The sequence below is a fragment of the Hydra vulgaris genome, chromosome 02 (genome assembly GCF_038396675.1).
Source record: "Hydra vulgaris chromosome 02, alternate assembly HydraT2T_AEP".
Taxonomy (NCBI): Eukaryota; Metazoa; Cnidaria; class Hydrozoa; order Anthoathecata; family Hydridae; genus Hydra; species Hydra vulgaris.
The window spans coordinates 36,328,596-36,347,500 of record NC_088921.1 but is presented as its reverse complement, the minus strand read 5'-3'; the positions used below and the strand labels follow the sequence as shown (position 1 = coordinate 36,347,500).

The 18,905-nt window shown below is 28.7% G+C and overlaps 1 protein-coding gene across 6 annotated transcripts in view; it reads left to right on the top strand.

The window, feature by feature from the left end:
- LOC100199397 (serine-rich adhesin for platelets) overlaps positions 1–18,554 on the top strand; it is a 38,860-nt gene extending 20,306 nt beyond the window's left edge. For all 6 annotated transcript variants that reach the window (XM_065790748.1, XM_065790749.1, XM_065790752.1 and 3 more), the window contains 12 exons: positions 689–835; positions 1,991–2,341; positions 2,464–2,658; positions 2,919–3,094; positions 5,343–5,489; positions 15,952–16,135; positions 16,217–16,453; positions 16,549–16,721; positions 16,845–16,998; positions 17,167–17,555; positions 17,932–18,112; positions 18,183–18,554. In XM_065790748.1, the coding sequence (XP_065646820.1) occupies positions 689–835; positions 1,991–2,341; positions 2,464–2,658; positions 2,919–3,094; positions 5,343–5,489; positions 15,952–16,135; positions 16,217–16,453; positions 16,549–16,721; positions 16,845–16,998; positions 17,167–17,555; positions 17,932–18,112; positions 18,183–18,398 (2,550 nt within the window). In that variant the 3' untranslated portion in view covers positions 18,399–18,554. The remainder of the gene's footprint in view (positions 1–688; positions 836–1,990; positions 2,342–2,463; positions 2,659–2,918; positions 3,095–5,342; positions 5,490–15,951; positions 16,136–16,216; positions 16,454–16,548; positions 16,722–16,844; positions 16,999–17,166; positions 17,556–17,931; positions 18,113–18,182) is intronic.
- Positions 18,555–18,905: the final 351 nt, after the last annotated feature.

Below are 18,905 nucleotides of genomic sequence, written 5' to 3'. Positions count from 1 at the left end.
TTAATCCAGCTCTGCTTCCTGGTCATTTAGGTGTCCAGGAAGTGGATCAAGGGCATAATGAAATTGAAAAGCTCATGAGAAATCTGATTTTTATAATTCAATTGGATTGATAAAGATCCTAAAATCCGTGGTGCTCTGTTGTGAGACCATAAGGACTTTTTGGGGCACCTAAATAAAATAATTAAAAAAAAACAAGTTAACCAAAAAAATCCTTGTTATTATTATAATGTTATTCTAATGAACCAACAAGAATTCAAGGAATATTCAGTAACAGCAAAGTTGTTTAACTACAAGTTATTTCCTTTTTCTAACGATGCTGTGCTAAAATTTACTTAACCATAATACATTTTAAATCTAGCAATGGCCAAAATGAACCTATGAACTGTGCTAATATCAAATTTAATAAAGAAACTAATAAATAGAATGCAGGCACTAAGCCATCAGCTTTTAAAGTTTTGAATGTTTAACCAAAAATTCAAACTTGCACAAAGAAACTTGCAGAGCTAAAAAAAGAAAGACATTAAGTTTGCATTTCCTTTGCGATGTAATGGTTTTAAAATGTTATACAATGATAGTTAGAATCTTGTTAGATAATATACAGTAATTACCATTTATTATATTATATTTAGTGCAGCCAAATCTGTATATTGATATAAATTAAATTTTAGTTTTCGTAATCATTATTTAGACTATTTTCAGTAAGATAGAAGTATCTCAGCAAATCTATTTAGAGTTGGTATTTATTGTAAATGGTGTTAGCCAGAATGCATCTTCTATTGTTTCATTTTTTAACAACAAAAATTTAACAGAACTTTCTATGGGTCTCTCAATTCAGGTATTTTTATTATAATCATTTTTGTTTATCATTATTATTATTTTATTATTGTTTTGTTTAATTTAATGACTTTTTTTATAAAAGTTATTTTTGTTAAAACTTTTAAGTACTTTGATTTAATATTTTTTTTATTCAAGTTTAAATGAAGTATAATATCAGAAGTGTAACATCATAGTTGTTCAGCAATATAGGGTGACTGAAATTTAGAAAAAAATGCCAGTTAGTTGCGTGGTAGGGCAACCACTCTGTTATTTTTATTTTGCTACTCTTTTTTAAGTTACTACTTACAAAAGAGTGTTTGATAATAAAACTATATTTTGAGTTATGAAAGTTTTATTGTGATTATTTTAAAGAAAACTTTATAAAGGTTTTAATAGCAATGTAAAAAAAATCTTTTTTTTACATTGCTATTTACAATTTTACTGAGTGTCATAAAAAAACCCTACTTGAATTAAATTAGATTTGCAATTCAAAGTACAACTATAATTTTTTTTTGAATGCTGTAGTTGAGGCATTAAAAAAAATGCAACAATTTTCAACAGGTAAAATGTGGAAATTAGTGCAGAAATAGGGTTAAAGGTCATTTGATTGTAAAAAATTGCTTCAGTCCTTCAATGTTATATTTGAATAAGAAAATGGATTATTAAGGTTTATTTAAAATGTGCAAGAATAGACATTTAAAAAAAATTTATATGATTCACTAGAATGCTTTCAAAAAATAAACTTTGATATTTTTAACAAAAAAATTAAATTAAAAACTTAAATTTAAAAAATACAGTTAAAATGAAGAGTAAAACCATTGAAAATTGTGATGTGATGTAGTTTTAGATTTTTATAATTATATTTTTCACTACATAATGATAATAGCAATAACATATAATAATAATAATATAGTAATAACAATAATAATAATGATAATAACACTATTAATAATATTATTAGTAACAATGACTATAATAGCATTGAAAAACAGTAATGTTCAATAAAGATTTAAAATAATTGCAAATGAAATATAATCGTTTTTATAATAGTTAATAGGAAGATCATTAGAAATCATATTAAGTTTTAAAAAAATCATATTTTATAGTTAAAATAAAATTAGATAATAGTAATATTTATATCCTGAAATAATTTATTCAAACTGTTTAATTAAAGGTATTGGAAAAACCATTTGTAGTAAATGCAATTCGAGCAGTGAAACAAACAGATATAATAAAGATTGTTATAAAGACACCTAATAGTTTAAATATTAGCAATCCTGCTTATATGTATGATCTATCATTGAAATTGTCTCTAATTTATATGAAAGGCCAGCAACGCAACAGATTAAGACGAGCAACTGGCAGCGTAGTTGCAGACATTCGTAGTATTTATGATTTATATAATGGAAATCATCAGGCAATTTTTGTTATTATAGATCAAGGAGTTATAAAAACAGCAAGTGAAGCAGTAGCTATAATGAATAAAATTTCTGTTTCTGATATGTCTGCTTTGCTGGAAATGCAGGTTACTTAAAAACCTCTTATTATTAATATTATTATTATTATTGTTATTATTATTATTATTATTATTATTGTTATTATTATTATATAGATATCAAGATCATATTTCTTGAACTTAAATTTTAGGTTATTTCTCCTCCTGAAACATTTTTATCTACTATTGTAAAATCTAGTTATGTTGTTAAATATTGGATTATAGCAGTGGTTATTGTTCCTATCATTTTTATTACATTCTTATGTATTGGTATCATCTGGAAATACAAGAGTAAATTAGCACCCCGTAAAATTCAACCTAGAAAAATAGAACCTGAAAAAATTATGGTAAAGTTATAATAGTTATCACTACCATAATTTTATCCTGATATTGTTACTTTTTTTTATTGTTTTGCATTATACAAGTGAAATCGCTAGTTAATAATTGCTTTGTTTTTTATTTGTGTAATAATAATTTTTGCATTATTCTTAAAGTGAAATTGCTGTTTAATAATAATTGCTTTGTTTTGTATTTGTGTATTAATAATTTTTGCATTATAGCTTTTTGTTTACCAAATTAAATGTAAACTATTTTTTTGATTTTCAAGGAATCTACTCATGGAAGTAACTTAGTTTCACCTGTAATAAACAAAAAAAATGTCCTAAATGAAAAGCAATCTATATCTGTTCCTTTGTTCTCTGCAAGTAATGAAATGCAGAATGAATCTGAACATAATAAATCACTGAGAAGAAAGGTTAAAAAAAAGCCTGTAACAGTTAAAAAGTAAGTTTTTGACTTGAAAAATTATAAATATGTATTTTAATGAAAAGTTATAAAAACTTATTACTAGTAAATAATTGTATTGCAATCATCTGTTGTAAAATCATCTTAATTATCCTGCTATATATTTTTCAGATTTTTATTGCACACTTCTAATAAATAAGAGTTTCACACTTATTTTTGCATATATAGTTGGCACTGTCCTATATATTTTTTATTGTTAAATTTTTTTAAAATGGAATCTGACTTTATTTACTTTATTATTATTTTTTAGAGCTGTGTTAAAAATATTCAAAATATAATATAAAAATATTCTAAAAAAATGACACTTATTGCAAAGACAATAAACATAAATTAGCAGAAATATAATAATAATACAAACAAACTTTGTAATGTGACCAGAAGACAAAGTTACCTTTTTTTTAAAACCAATAGCAAATGATTAGCAGTAGGCAAAGTGAACTAGTGATAGTTCACTTTGCCTACTGCTAAAAGTAGACATGTTTGTAACACATTATCTTTGCAGTTAAAAATGAAAGATAACTCTACCATATTGAGGCAACCCTACCATTTTGACATAATTAAGGTAAAACTAAAGAAATAAAAAAAAGGAAACGAATTTAATAAAAAATTAATTTTCAAGTTTGAAAACAAAAATAACAAAACTTATTGTTAAATATATAAATGAAAAATGAGATAAATGAGAAGTATTTATAGGGTTTAGTTGCTTATAATATGCTTAAGTATTCTTTTAAGAAAAATCAAACCAATACATAACTTTATTTAAATTATTTTATCAATACTTTACTTTCTTTAAGTTCTTAATTGCTGTAGATACTTATCTATTTATATATTCTAGACTATAACCTGTACTAATAATCTTTTGTGTTAAAAGTTGAAATGGGGTTTTATAAAATAAGAATTTCATAAAAAAGTATTTAAAAATGTTACATGTTTTATACACACCATACAGAATTATCTGAGTATGGTTATGATTTTAATTTTAAATTTCTATTTTTATTGTATTTTATTACTATAATTATGACAAAACTATTTATGACTCCATTCTATTCTTCAATATGGTTTCTCTAACAGTTATCAAAATTAGTTAAAACTTTGCACAGATAATTTTTTAGTTGATTGAATCAAGATGTAATGGTAGGAATTTATTGCTTTGAGATTGAAAAGGGGTGCAAGTCAAGTTCTGGAGTCACACAAGTCTGCAAAAAATCAAGTTCTGGAGTCACACAAGTTCTGCAAAAAAATTTTGGATTTAGATTTTTTTTTTAAATAAATAAGTATTAAAACATTTAAAAACTACAATAGTTTGTAATTTTTTTTTTTTTGCTAACCAACAAATGTACAAGCATTCATATCTAATCTTTTTAGCTTGTGCTTCAGTATGCTTCTCTTTTGGCATAACTTAACGATATAGAGCCTTAAGAATATAAAACTTTGGCATAACTTAACATAAAGATATAGAACCTAAAGAATATAAAACTTACGCCTACAAAGCATTTTACGAAAAAGGAATTAATGTTGCGTGGCTATTATACTTTTAGTACTTATGTACTCAACATGTACTCAAATTTTATGCAGTGAGACTTCATGAATTTATAAAATAACTTGCTTAAAAAAAAGTTATGTTAGATGTGCATTATATTTTATTATCATGGTCTAGAATTTAATGTGTGTAGGTTTTTAATGAAAACAGTTAATATGTACAGTGTTATAAATGATGATTTAAATTATTTTATTTCACATACAAATTCTTCTGTATTTGCCTTCAACATACGCAGCTTTATAATCTTGTTATTAGAATAACTTTTATATATTTTATTAGCAAAATTTTAAATATTTATGATTGGATGCATATGCAATCTGGAATAATAAATTAACAAATCATAAAAATATTGTGAGAAATTGTCAGAAACCTCATTCATTTTAAAGATACATATATATATATATATATATATATATATATATATATATATATATATATATATATATATATATATATATATATATATATATTTATATATATATATATACATACACACTTTTATATATATATATATATATATATATATATATATATATATATATATATATATATATATATATATATATATATATATATATATATATATACATACATACTTTTATTTGTAAATATTTTATTTGCATTACGGTTGTGGTTATTTTACTTTAATGATTTTTTCAGCTTAAATATGAAAAAAAAATTATTTAGACAAAATCAAACTTCCAAAAAAGAACATGTTAATAACGAAGACCAAGAAGATGGCTGTGAAGATAATGGTGATGACAGTGATGATAATGATAATGAAGAAGAAGATGATGAAGATGAAAACAAACAACTGCCTATTGTTAGTATTAGGTGAATATTTATAATTTTTCAATTTTAAATATTTATTTGCAAAAAAATTCCCAGAAGGAAAGAAGCAACCACTTATGTTAAATTTTATTTAAAAAGTATGATTAAGGAAAGAAAAAAAATTTCAGATAAAATGAATTTCAAGCATGGCTTTTGACTGGCTGATTTTTCTATTGATACCCTTTCTCTTTTAGATAATATCTAAAAATACATTCTGAATAATAGAAGGACAGAGGATCAAGCTGGCAAGCTTGATTCTCCTATTTTTGTAAGGTTTCTTACAAAGAAATCTTTTTTTCTTTTTTAAAAATGCATGGTTACTTTTCTAATATCTCTTGTTCTACCTACCAAAACATATTCATCAAAATTGCATACTTTTACTGTAACTGTTCCTTTATGCTCAAAAATTTTTTATTTATCTAGTTTTTTTCCTTACACATCAGTGCTTTGGAGTTCTCTCCTGACTTCATATTTTCCTGATTTGCATAATTTACAATTTAAGTCTTCTGCCAGTTGTTTTCTTGCTCTTTCTTGTCCTTTCTCTACTTGTGCTTTCAAGCTTAAATATAGGTTGCCTACAGCTTTGTCAAAAGTAAGTTTGTTAAAAATAAAATTGTAATATTTGATATATATATATATATATATATATATATATATATATATATATATATATATATATATATATATATATATATATACAACCCTTGGAATTAGGGTCGGCATTGCCGAATGCCGACCTAACTGCTGACCTAAAAGTGTGTTGATTTCGGCAAAAAATTGCCGACCTCGTTTTAATGTTTTATGGTTAGACCCTTGTATCAAATTTTTTTTGCCAACCTGATGCCGACCTCTAAAAGATTGGGGTTGGCAAATTACTGTCAACCTCAATTTTCCTAATTCTGAGGGTTGTATATATATATTAGGAACTTATGCGCATATCAGCGAATATATGTGCATACCATTCAAAAGTTATGCACATAATATGCATATGATGCACATACAAATTTAACAGATAAATGGAATGAGAAATTAATTAAATATTGTCAAGAAAATAATTTCTTCACACTTCTTCCTCTAAAATGTAGTCCTTTTTGTCCTTTGTATCCAACAAAACACTATTGGTATATATGAAAACTAATTTTTTTACACTTTCGTTTGTCAAGCAATTTCTCAATCATGAATGAATAAATCGAAAAATCTACCAAGTTCTTGCTGCTGTTGTTGACGAACAAATCATTTCAACAATAGATTTTGGATATTTCTGATGACCAACAATGTTCCAATAATTCTTTGCACTTATTTTAAAAATTGTCTCTTTTCTTTTTTCTGTTAGTGTTGTCATTTCTCCAACAAATTCAATCATTTCGTTTTCAACTTTCTCAGCAATTTTTGAATTTGTTTTGGAGGCTAATTCTGAAATTGAACTGATTATATCAGTCTTATCCTCATCAAAATAGAATTCTTTTGCAGCATACTTTGGTATCAACATATAAGCAATTCCCATATTTGAGGTTATAATTAATTTAAAGCGCTTTATAACCATTTCCTGAATAATTTCCTCATTTGCGAATTTCTTGTGCATTTCACCCAAAAAATAGTACACCAAAGCTTATGGAGCATCATCATTTTCAAGTCTTCCAATGATGTTAGAAGTGTTTTCTATATCTTTCACGAGTTTTGCCAAACTATCCCAGAAAGCATTTGATTTAATTAACGTCAAAACAGCAGCTGAATTTGAAATGAATTTGAACTTTCAGCAGTGCTCAAAATGTCCTTAACCAGAAGCTTTCATTACTGGAGCTTGTCAGTGATAATGCTTCTGAACTTTTGTGGGCCGAGAGTCTTGATTCAATGATTCACTTCAATGATGGTACCAGCAACAACTGCAGCGTTTTGATTTATATCCGATGTGTTAATTGAAGTATAGAAAAATGGTTTTTGTATTTGGTGCCTTGATACAAAAATTTACGATATGATTGCCACCAATATTTGTCCAACCATCACCAAAGAGCTTTAAATTTTCAGATGATTCAAAAATTTCTTCCAATTTAGCATTCTGCGTACTTTTTATCAAGAAGCGAACCTGATAGCATTTTCATGCACGGTATTGATGATGCATACGATGTATGCTTTATCAATACCATTAATAAAGCATACACCGTTCCTTTATGGTTAGTGCTTTGATCAAATCTTTTAAAGCTTAAGGTTCAACAAGACGAAAGATATTCCAGTTTAGAAAAAGAAATTTGCTAATTTCATATTGATTTCTTTTTTATAATTAATTACTTAAATTGTGCATTTAAAATAATTTTTTTAAATGCACTTTTATAATTAATAACTTAAAGTTATTATTTTATAATTAATAACTTAAAGTTATTAATTATAAAAGTGCGTTGATTAAAGAGATTTAATAGTAGAATTGAAAATTGTTAACTTTTAATTCCACTATTAAAACTGATGATTTTTTTGTTTTGAAAGCAGATTAATTAAAAATTTCATGAAAACTAGAAATAAAGTTCATTTTTTTGTCTGTCTGCCTAGTCAAAAAATTTAACGGTTTTCAATAATTTGAAATTGAAAAAAAGTTACACACATAATTATGCAAATATATGCGCACAATTTATCGGTGAATATCTGCGCATACAAATTTTTCTGAACCCTAATATATATATTAACATATGTTAACCATTTATGGAAAAAAATGGCTTTTAATGGCTCTTTCTGTTTAAAGTTGACAAACCAGTTGCACTTTATGTAACAAACCATTAAAATAATTGAGGTAACTAGTTTAATTTTATTGTTTTTTAAAAAACTATAAATGCAACTTTAAAAACTAGAATAGTTTTTATTCATTTTTTTTTTTTTAATTCAGAATATTTTTTTTTTTTTTTTAATTTTTTTGTTTTATTTAATTTTATTTGTTGTATTCAATTTTTTTTTTTTTTTTTTTTTGTTTAATTGTTTTTTCATTCTTGGTTTATCGACTGGTTTATTTAGGAATTAGCACAGCAGAGTGAACATACATTGACTGACTTAAATACGTAAAACATGCAGCAAGTGTACATACATCAACTGACTTAGATAAATAAAACATGCAGCAAGTGTGTATACATCAATGACTTAAATAGATAGAACATGCAGGAAGCGTACATACATCAACCTAACTTAAATAGATAGAATATGCAGGAAGTGTACCTATATTGACTGAGGGTTTTGGTTTGGGCAGGCAAGCAATTAATATAAAGATATTAATCTTTATATTAACTTTTTGTTTTAAAACTTAACGTTGATATTTTATGTTACAAATTATAAGTGACTACAAAATAATATATGTGTGTATGTATATATACACATACATATATATATATATGTGTGTGTGTGTATATATATATATATATATATATATATATATATATATATATATATATATATATATATATATATATATATAGTTGCGGTAGTGGTGTAGTGGTAGAGCGCTCGCTTCATAAGCAAGAGGTTCGGAGTTTGATTCCCACGTCGTCCCTGGTAGTACTGCACTCAACTTGTTTCTCCGCGCAGCGGCCTTGTTCATCAATGTTTGTGTTTCGGAGTTATAGAGTTGAGAGAGGGTTATAATCACAAGTAGCCTCTTCATCTGTCGTGGCCTTTTATGCGGTAGTGGTGTAAAGGTAAAGCGGTCGCTTTATAAGTGAGAGGTTCTGAGTTTGATCCCACCATGTCCCTGGTAGTACCGCGCTCAACTTGTTTCTCCGCACAGCGGCCTTGTTCGTCAAGGTTCATGTTTCGGAGTTATAGAGTTAAGAGAGGGTTTATAACCACTATTAAGTAGCCTCCTCATCTTTAGTGGCCTTCTCAGCCTTGAGGAGGTGAATAACAAAAAATATATATATGTATACATATACATATATATATATATATATATATATATATATATATATATATATATATATATATATATATATATATATAATAGGTGTATGCATATGAAACCGCTGTTTAAAATAAGACAAGTTAATTTTCTTTTTAAGACAAAATTAATGTATGGATGATTATGTGTGTGAAACTACGTTCAATTTGCTTTAAATATCATAGTTTTTAATTTGATTTTATTCATATCTAGATAATTTTATACATCTTTCAAAATGAACAACTTTGTGCCTTCAAATATGCATTTGCGGGAAGTATTACTTCACTATTTTATTTTAAAGAAAACTGCTGCAGAAAGTCATCGTTTGCTTGTAGAAGCTTATTCTGACCATGCTTTATCTGAAACAACTTGCAGAGATTGGTTTAGAAGATTTAAAAGTGGCGATTTCGATCTTGACAATAAGGAACGTGGTAAACTTCCAAAAAAATTTGAAGATTCAGAATTGCAAAGTTTATTGGACGAAGACGATGCTCAATCCCAAGAACAATTAGCAGAAGAGTTGAATGTTGATCAGGCAACAATTTCAAGACGTTTACAAGCTCTCGGTAAAATAAGAAAGGAAGGAAAATGGGTTCCACATGAATTGAAAGAACGTGATATTGAAAGGCGTTTAGTGACATGCGAAATGTTATTGAATCGTTTTGAAAGAAAGTCTTTTTTGCATCGAATAGTGACTGGAGATGAAAAATGGATTTATTTTGACAATCCAGTCCGCACAACACATTATGTTGACCCAGGCGCACCTGTAAAATCAACACCAAAGAGGAATATTCATGGAAATAAGGCTTTGCTGTCTATTTGGTGGGATCAGATTGGTGTGGTATACTATGAGTTGCTAAAACCTAAAGAAACAATTGATGGGCCACTTTACAGACTCCAATTATTCCGTTTAAGAAAAGCATTAGAAGAAAAACGACCCGAATATGCTGAGAGACACGATAAAATAATTCTTCAACATGACAATGCTCGTCCTCATGTTTGTAAAGTTGTTCAAACAGCGTTGAAAACTATCGGATGGGAAGTCTTATGCCACCCGCCGTATTCACCAGACCTTGCTCCATCAGATTACTATTTATTCCGATCAATGTCACATGGCTTGGCAGATCAGCACTTCTCGAATTATGAAGAGGTCAAAAAATGGCTCGATGATTGGATAGCTTCTAAACCTGAGAAATTCTATTGGGATGGAATTCATAAGTTACCAAAAAATTGGCAAAAAGTAGTAGAAAATAATGGAAATTACATTCAAAGAAATATAAATAAAACATCTCCAAAACAAACGTTCTAATTCAAAGAAAAAACAGCGGTTTCATATGCATACACCTATTATATATATATATATATATATATATACATATATATATATATATATATATATATATATATATATATATATATATATATATATATATATATATATATATATATATATATATATATATATATATATATATATATATATATAATTATTATTATTTTTATTTTGACAGCATGCAAGTAGTTGTACACTTAAAAAAAAATGAGTTGTCCGTTAAAATGTTTGAAATTTCTACATATCTTATCAAGTATTGTTTTAAGAGTTTATTTGTGTGTTGGTGAATAAATTGCTTTTCAAACCTTTTGAATTTAATTGATTTAATGATTCATAAAATTGAGTGCAAAAATAATAATAATACTCTAACAAAATAGGTCCTTTTTTTTGCGTAACTCAAAAAAATTGAATAATCAAGCTAGTAAGTAAAATAGAAAATAGCTTTAATACACTTTTGTTTTAGAAATGAAATAAAATATGGTTTCAGCAAAATGGCATCAAGAAAACAACATTTTGTTTGTCCATCAATAAAGCCTCATAATTGATTTGAAAAATAAAGGAAAATCATACCATCAGATCCAAAAAGTAACAGGAATTCTTTGTTAAAAAATATGATTTAATTGGAACCATTGCCAGTGTGGCTGGCAAAAGACGAAAGCACAAGACCACCCATACAATTTATCGCAATATCATCATTAACGTGAAGAAGCATAGATTTGTTTTGAGAACTTAACTAGCCTTAAAAGTTCAAGAAGATCACCACATCACAGTGACTCCTCAAGCAATCAGAAATTGTATTAGAGAACAAGGTTATAGAAGTAGAGTAGGTCAAAAAAAAACCTTTTCTAACTGCAAGACAAATAAAAAGCCGATTGGAGTTTTCTCATCTTCGCTTCCAACAAGGCTGCTAGCAACCACTAATTAAAGTTGGAAGTTACTGGAAGAGAAAAGATGAAGATTGTAGAGCAAGATAACGATTGACAGATAACTTAAAGGATTGCAAATTATATGAATCAGGAAAGCAAGATGAGGGAAGCGAATTCCAAAGAACTGATGTTCGAGGAAAAAAACTAGACGAATAAGAGTTTTTGGAGCACTAAGGAACAGCACAGAAAAAGGATGAGACTTAATTGAATGACGATTAACAGGAGAATAAATTTTAGTAGATGGCACAAGAGATGCTAGCTCTTTAGAGCAGTGCCCATTATAGTACTTGTAGAAAAGAGAAAGAGAAGCAACATTACGACGATGTGATAATGGTTGGAGGTTGGCTGCAAGAGTAGGTCCAACTATGTTTACAATTCATTTTTGTACCTTGTCTAAAAGAGAAAGGGCATCATTAGAAGATCCACCCCAGATATGGCAACAGTATTCCATACAAGGCCGGATCTGAGATTTATAGAGATAGAGAATAGAATCCAAAGTAAGAAAGTGTCGAGCTCGATAAAGAGATGCAACCTTAGCAGATGCTAACTTTGCAACTGATTTGATATACGATTTCCAAGAAAGATCGGAGGTAAGAGTTAATATTAGAAGTGAAGAGTAGATGACTCATCGAGTACATCACTGTTCATAAATATAAGAAGATCTAAATTATTTCAATAACAATTGGCTGAAAAAAATTGAGTTTTATCTGTATTGAAGTTCACCAGCCACTGTGAGCCCCATGCTGTAGCAGAAGTGAGATCCTTTTCAAGCTCAAATGCCCCCTCCAAGTCATCAGAGAGTGTTGGTTTCTTATCACGACAAGAATAAATGGTAGTATCATCAGCAAACAATGCCACCTAAGATGTGAGAATATCTGGAAGATCATTAATGTAAATTAAAAAGAGTATAGGGCCAAGGATAGAACCTTGAGGAACCCCTGAAGTTACAGAATAAGAAGAAGAGTGCTGTCCATCAAGGACAACTTTTATACTACGATTGGAAAGGAAGGATTCAATAATCCTAAAGATGTTACCAGATACACCGTAAGAAGGAAACTTATGGAGAAGACCAGCATGCCAAACTTTATCAAAAACTTTTGAAATGTCAAGAGCAATGGTCTTCCATCAAAACCTCTCCACCTTTATCTAATGCACGATAAAACCTATCAGTTATTACTGTTAGCAAATCAGCTGTAGAACAAGTAGATCAAAATCCATATTGATGGTCAGATAGTAAGTTATTAGATTTAAGATGAGAAATTAAGTGTTTGTTAATTAAAGATTCAAAACTTGTTAATTAAAGATTCAAAACCTTGCTTATGATAGGAAGAATTCTAATGGGACGGTAGTCAGACGAATCAGATCACTCTCCAGAATTTTTGAAGATAGGGATAACAGATGCCGCTTTCCAGCAGGCTGGAAAACAAGACTCTGATAAGCACTTGTTGAATAGTTTTGAGAGTATAGATGATAGCTGCGGAGAACACTTCTGCAAGACAATAACAGGTATGTTGTCTGGACCACAAGCTGTAGAAGAGTCTAGGCAGGAAATCACTTTAGATACAGAAGCTGGAGTGATACAAATGTCAAGCAATGGATCAACCTGTTTGTTGGCAGTATCAGGTAGAACGCAACTAGTGGAATCAAGAGATGATATTGATGAAAAGTTTTTAGCAAACAATTCAGCTTTGTCTTTAGGTGAGGTGACAAAGTCTGAATCATACAAGAGAGGTGGAATTAAAGATTTGCTCTTATTATTAATACTATTAAAGATTCTCCAGGAGTCACGAGAGCCTAATTTTTGAGATGAGATACGAGATTTCATAACCATAAGAAAGATAACCATCAACACTAAGATCGCAAGATGAGACAGCCGAACTCAAATTAGTCTCACAAAGAGCAAGTAGGTCTGGTGAACTTTGCGAGAGATAAGACTCAACAGAAGAAAAGTTACTTCGAAGACCACGAACATTAGTGAATGATAGGTTTAGAGAACTTGGTGATGATGATGGTTTTTTGTGTTTTATAGTTTTTGGTACTTTATTCTTTTTTTAAATTTGATTGAAGAACTTGACTCAAAGCATAGATAGCATCCAGAACACTGCTTAATAGCCTAAGCAATTGCCTCATTACTATTAATAAACCCTAAACCGTAACAAAGGGCTTCAAGGTGTCCCTATTTGTACTTTTAGTGTGGCCTCCGCAATGCACACTAAAAGTACAAATAGGGACACCATGCGCAACATGGCACTGTTAATACTTTGATATTTTTAGCTGTTGATGGAATCAGCCTCTCTGAGAGCTACCACAGAGTTTGGGAAACCTAACTACCAGCCGGCCTCAGAACCATAAAACTGAGTTTTAGAGCTGTACCATCATTAGGAGATAATAGAATGAGTTGCCTAGTCATAAAAACAGAGACACAAGCAAAATCCATGCTTTGAGTCAAGAAGATCCAGCATTTAACATCCTAAACTGGAAACAATGTATTAAAAATACATCTGCGCCAACCTAATAGATGATGAAGGGGTGCGAGGCTGGTCAACAGATAGAATCTGTTTACCCCTTAAGTCTTTGCCTAGGAGGCCTTCTACAAGACAGTAGCTGGATGCATTTAACATCTGCCCAAGATAAGTATTTTTATCAAGACACTATCTCTAGCGTTTACTCAACCAAAAGCTGCAAGGTAGGGGGTGTTTTAAGTCAGAGTTTGCATCTCCTAGCCTTTGCCTAAAAAGGCGTATCCTACAAGGCAGCAGGACATGAAGCAGATTGTACTAGGTTACATGTTACCAGTAGCAGAATAACCTGACCTGACCGTAGTTTGCAAGCACGTACAAAAAAAATGCACATATCAAATTGGAAAAAAAACTTGTGGTCTGATGGGTCAAAGTTAAACCTCGTTTCATCGGATGGAGTCCAGAAAGTGTGGCAAAAAAAGGAGAAGTTTATAAATTGAGTAGGGTTGAGCAGCTGTGGCGCAGTGTTAGCGCACTTACCTCAGAATAAAAGGATCCATGGTTCAAACCCCAGCTCTTGGCAAGATCATCTGCGACGCTTTGTGATAAGACTTAAAGGACTTCTAAGGGCACCTAAATAAAATCAAAAAAATAATAAAATAGTGTAAAGCATGGAGGAGGAAATCTGATGGATTGGAGTAGTATGAGTTGGGAAGGAGAGGGAAATTGACATTTATTGATGACAAAATGGATGCTTCAATGTATTGTGAAATTCTTAAAGCCAACTAGTGATAATCTACTAAATAATTGAGAATGGAAAACGGTTTCAAAATCCAACAGGATAATGATCCAAAACATACTGCTAAATAAACAAAGCTATACTTTGATACAAATAACATCAATGTTTTATAATGGCCATTTCAAAGTCCAGACTGGAATCCTAAAGAAGGTTTGTGGTATATTTTGGACAGAAAAATTGTCGATCGAGCATTTAGATGCCAAGGCAACATGAAATAAGCTATAATGAGTGCATGGGATAATATAACAACAGAAAAAACCTAAAGTTTGGTCAACTCAATGCCAAATAGTTTAGCTGAGGCCAAAGTAGGCCCCACTTAATGTTAATTTTCATGAAATTCGATTAATTTTACTTTATTTTTGAACTGTACGATTATTATCTTTGCCATAACTTTTTTATTAAATTTCTTAATCTCTATTATACAAAAGTAAAACTATGATTTTTTTTTTAATTTTGTTGACATTTTGTTATTGATATTCTAATGTATATTTTAGATTTTAATATTTTTTTTAACTTTATCTGTTTAGTACAAAAATTTTGGTCATAAATGTAAAAGATGTAATTTTTTTTTAAGCATACGATTTTTTTTTTTGCATGGTATGTATATATATATATATATATATATATATATATATATATATATATATATATATATATATATATATATATATACTATGCTATTATATATAAAATATAAAATTTAAATCATCAATTAGATGATATAAGATAATAATAAGATTTAAATCATTAAAATGGATGTCAGTCATTGGCGCCCCTGGACTGTCTTTAAGGCCCTTTTTTAAGGTCAGCAAAAGGTAACCAAACATTTTTTATACTTTCTGATAAAATAAACAATGATTGGTTTACCTCTCCTCTAGCTGATCTTGAAAATGATCCAATGAGAGCCAATGTCAGTTATTTTGGCCTCTACATTATAATTTATTTAAGTTTTCATCGTTTTTAAGATATAGTATTAAAGTTTTTGATTAAAATGCAAAAATTGCAGAAATAATGTATACTGTTGCTATATGTGTTTAGAAAAAAAGTATCTACTCCAGTAGGAAAACAAAATTCAAAGTATACTCATCTGGAGAATGAAAAGTCTATGTTTCCCTTATCACCAATATATCAGAGGCCAAAGACGCTATCAGCTAGCATAGATAAATCATCTGAAGTAAAAGCAAATGCAGTTACAAATGACGAGCTTCTTGTTCCTATTAATGTGAGTAAAAGATTGATAAAGCCCCTAAGTTTTAAAATTATTTTTAATATGTATTTGTTCAATATATTTTATTTTTTTTAGAATTATGCAGCAAATGTTCCGACTTTTAAGCAAATGACAGAAATGAAAAGCTTGACACCTGCGCCCCCTGTACGATTTAGAAGAACCATAGAATCATCAATAGACTCATTTACAAATCCAACTGGTCCTTTACCTTTATTATCAATGAAAAAAACATCCTTAATCAGTACTCAACAAAATATGACTGAAAACATGCAAACGTCACTATATCAACATAAAACACCTGAAATTATTACAGTAATTTATTAAGTTTTTGAATAATTGTGGAGTTATTTAATTATTTAAATTCTAAGTTTATTTGAATAAACGTTTTGCAATTTTTTTTTTTATAGATGGATTCAGACTTGCAGCATAAAATAGAAGTGGAGCGTCAAAGAAATAAGCAGCGTCAACGTAATCAGTTCTTTAAATCACCTGTTTCTGCAACTGCTGAATCTGTTTTCACTATTAAAGATAAAGTTTGGAGCAGAGAACAGAAAAAAATTGATGATATTCTTGAACCAAGGTTATTATAGTGTTAGCTTATGTAAAACAAATTATGAATCAAAATCAAGCTATACTATTATTAAAATATTTTTTGAATAGTTGATATTTAATAATGATATATAAAGTAATGTAATTTTTATAGTCTTACAACTCGAAAGGGTCGTAAAAGGAGGCGAATGCGACGCAAGTACAAAGTCCATATTTCACCTAATGCTGTTGATGGACATTTAATGAAAAAAATGTTAGATCTGAATTCAGGCGAATATAAGAAAGCTCCTGAATCTACTCAGCAAACAGTATTTACTACATATATTAATTTTACAAGAAATACTTCATAGATCTTTTGTTTTTTTATTTAATGGATTTTCTAACAGTATATCAAGTTTAAAATCTTTGAATAAGATTTTAACCCTTTTTTTTAATATTTATTTAGAGCTATTTTTATTATTTTTTATTTCTTGTAGGTGTTTAACAGTTTTCAGGACAATACACACGAGATGGAATCTAGTGATACAGATATAAGTATGCGAGAGGCTAGACAACGTATTCACTCTTTACTTGATGACACTTTTAGTGCAATTAAAAACTATCAAAAAAATCTTATTAAAGATGAACCTCTTATAAAAAATACTTTACCAAAACCTGATTTTTCACAAAAACTTCAGAGTGGCTTAAGTTCAACTCCAGCAGCTCTTCCTATTGCACCTGCACTTGGAAGAACTGCTATTCCTGTAGGATCTACCTCTGATTCAAAGTTTTTACAAAATGCTTATGCCAATCCATACTCTCCATATATAAACAGTACACCATTTGTTGAACCTTTACTTTCATGGGATCCTGTTGAAAGACAGAGGTATATTTAAATGTGTACAAATAAAGTTATAGTTTAATTGTGTTAAATTTTTAATAAATAAATATAAAATTTAACTGTTTCATGTTCAATGCAAACTATATTATGCAATATAAGTAATCTTTCAAATTTTCTTAAATTATCTTGTTTGTTTACAATATTAATTTGAACTTTGTTTAAAATGATAGTAATCTTGGAACCTTAGTTTTAATAATGGTTACATTAACAACGTCATTAACATAACCGTTTAGTTATATTAATGGCTCAAGTTTTTCCAAAGGAGCTTTAACCTAATTTAAATTTATATTGTATAAGTCTTGATTCGTATGACGGGTTTTTAGTAAACACCAGAAATGAAGCTTAATAAATTCGTTTAAAGGTTTGTAAATCAGCGTCTCGGATATCCCGTTTATGGTCAGATACCAACATCATTAACTCTCCCTTATGGTGCTCCTGGTCAAAATGTTTACGTAACACCTGTTCATCAACGACCAGATGGTGTTGGAAATATGGTTTGGACTCCACACTTTGAAACCCTTGTGAACCCTATACAACCTTTTGTAAGAGTTTATTACATTAATAGTTATATTAAAATCTTGCATCATTTAAGTTTTTTATTTTTTTTTTAAGAATGTCATGGACCGAAATATGTTATCTGGGTTTCCTCAATCTCATTCAACTGTGCTTGATATGAACGACTATGGTGATATCAAAAGAAAGCCTGGGTCTCAACCTCTTATACGCGCTATTAAGGACGAACTCCAAAGACTTTCAAATTCTGCGCAGGGTAGAACCAAAGTTCAAGAATTTCAAACTCGGCCAACGATTAATGAAAGTGTTACGTGACACAATCATTTTTTAGTAATCTTTTTTAGTAAAACAAATTATTTTTATTAAAATATTATTTAAAAAGTTTTAACTTATTAAATGTAAAAATGAGGTGAAAATTTAAAGTTTATATATGTATATAACAATTTTTAAATAACATACAATTTTTTAAAATACTTTTATTCTTTATCCGAAAGTATTAATTTAGTGTTAGTATATTTCTTACGTATTACAGTTAATAAAAATTGGACAAAACTCTGAAGGTTCTGCACCGAGTATACCACTTACAATGCATGAAGATAATATGTCACCAGAGTCATAAAGATTTAAAAAAATTTTTATTCAGTCTATTACGTACAAAAAGAATAAAACGCTAAAAATTTAGTTCCTAGTAATTTTTATTTTTGTTCAAAACTCACTTTAATCAAAATTTTTAGTAAAAATGCTAAAATATGTAAATATGCCACATTAAAAAATTAATTTCTTGTTTTATAACTTAAAAAATAGTTTCTACAATTCTGTAAA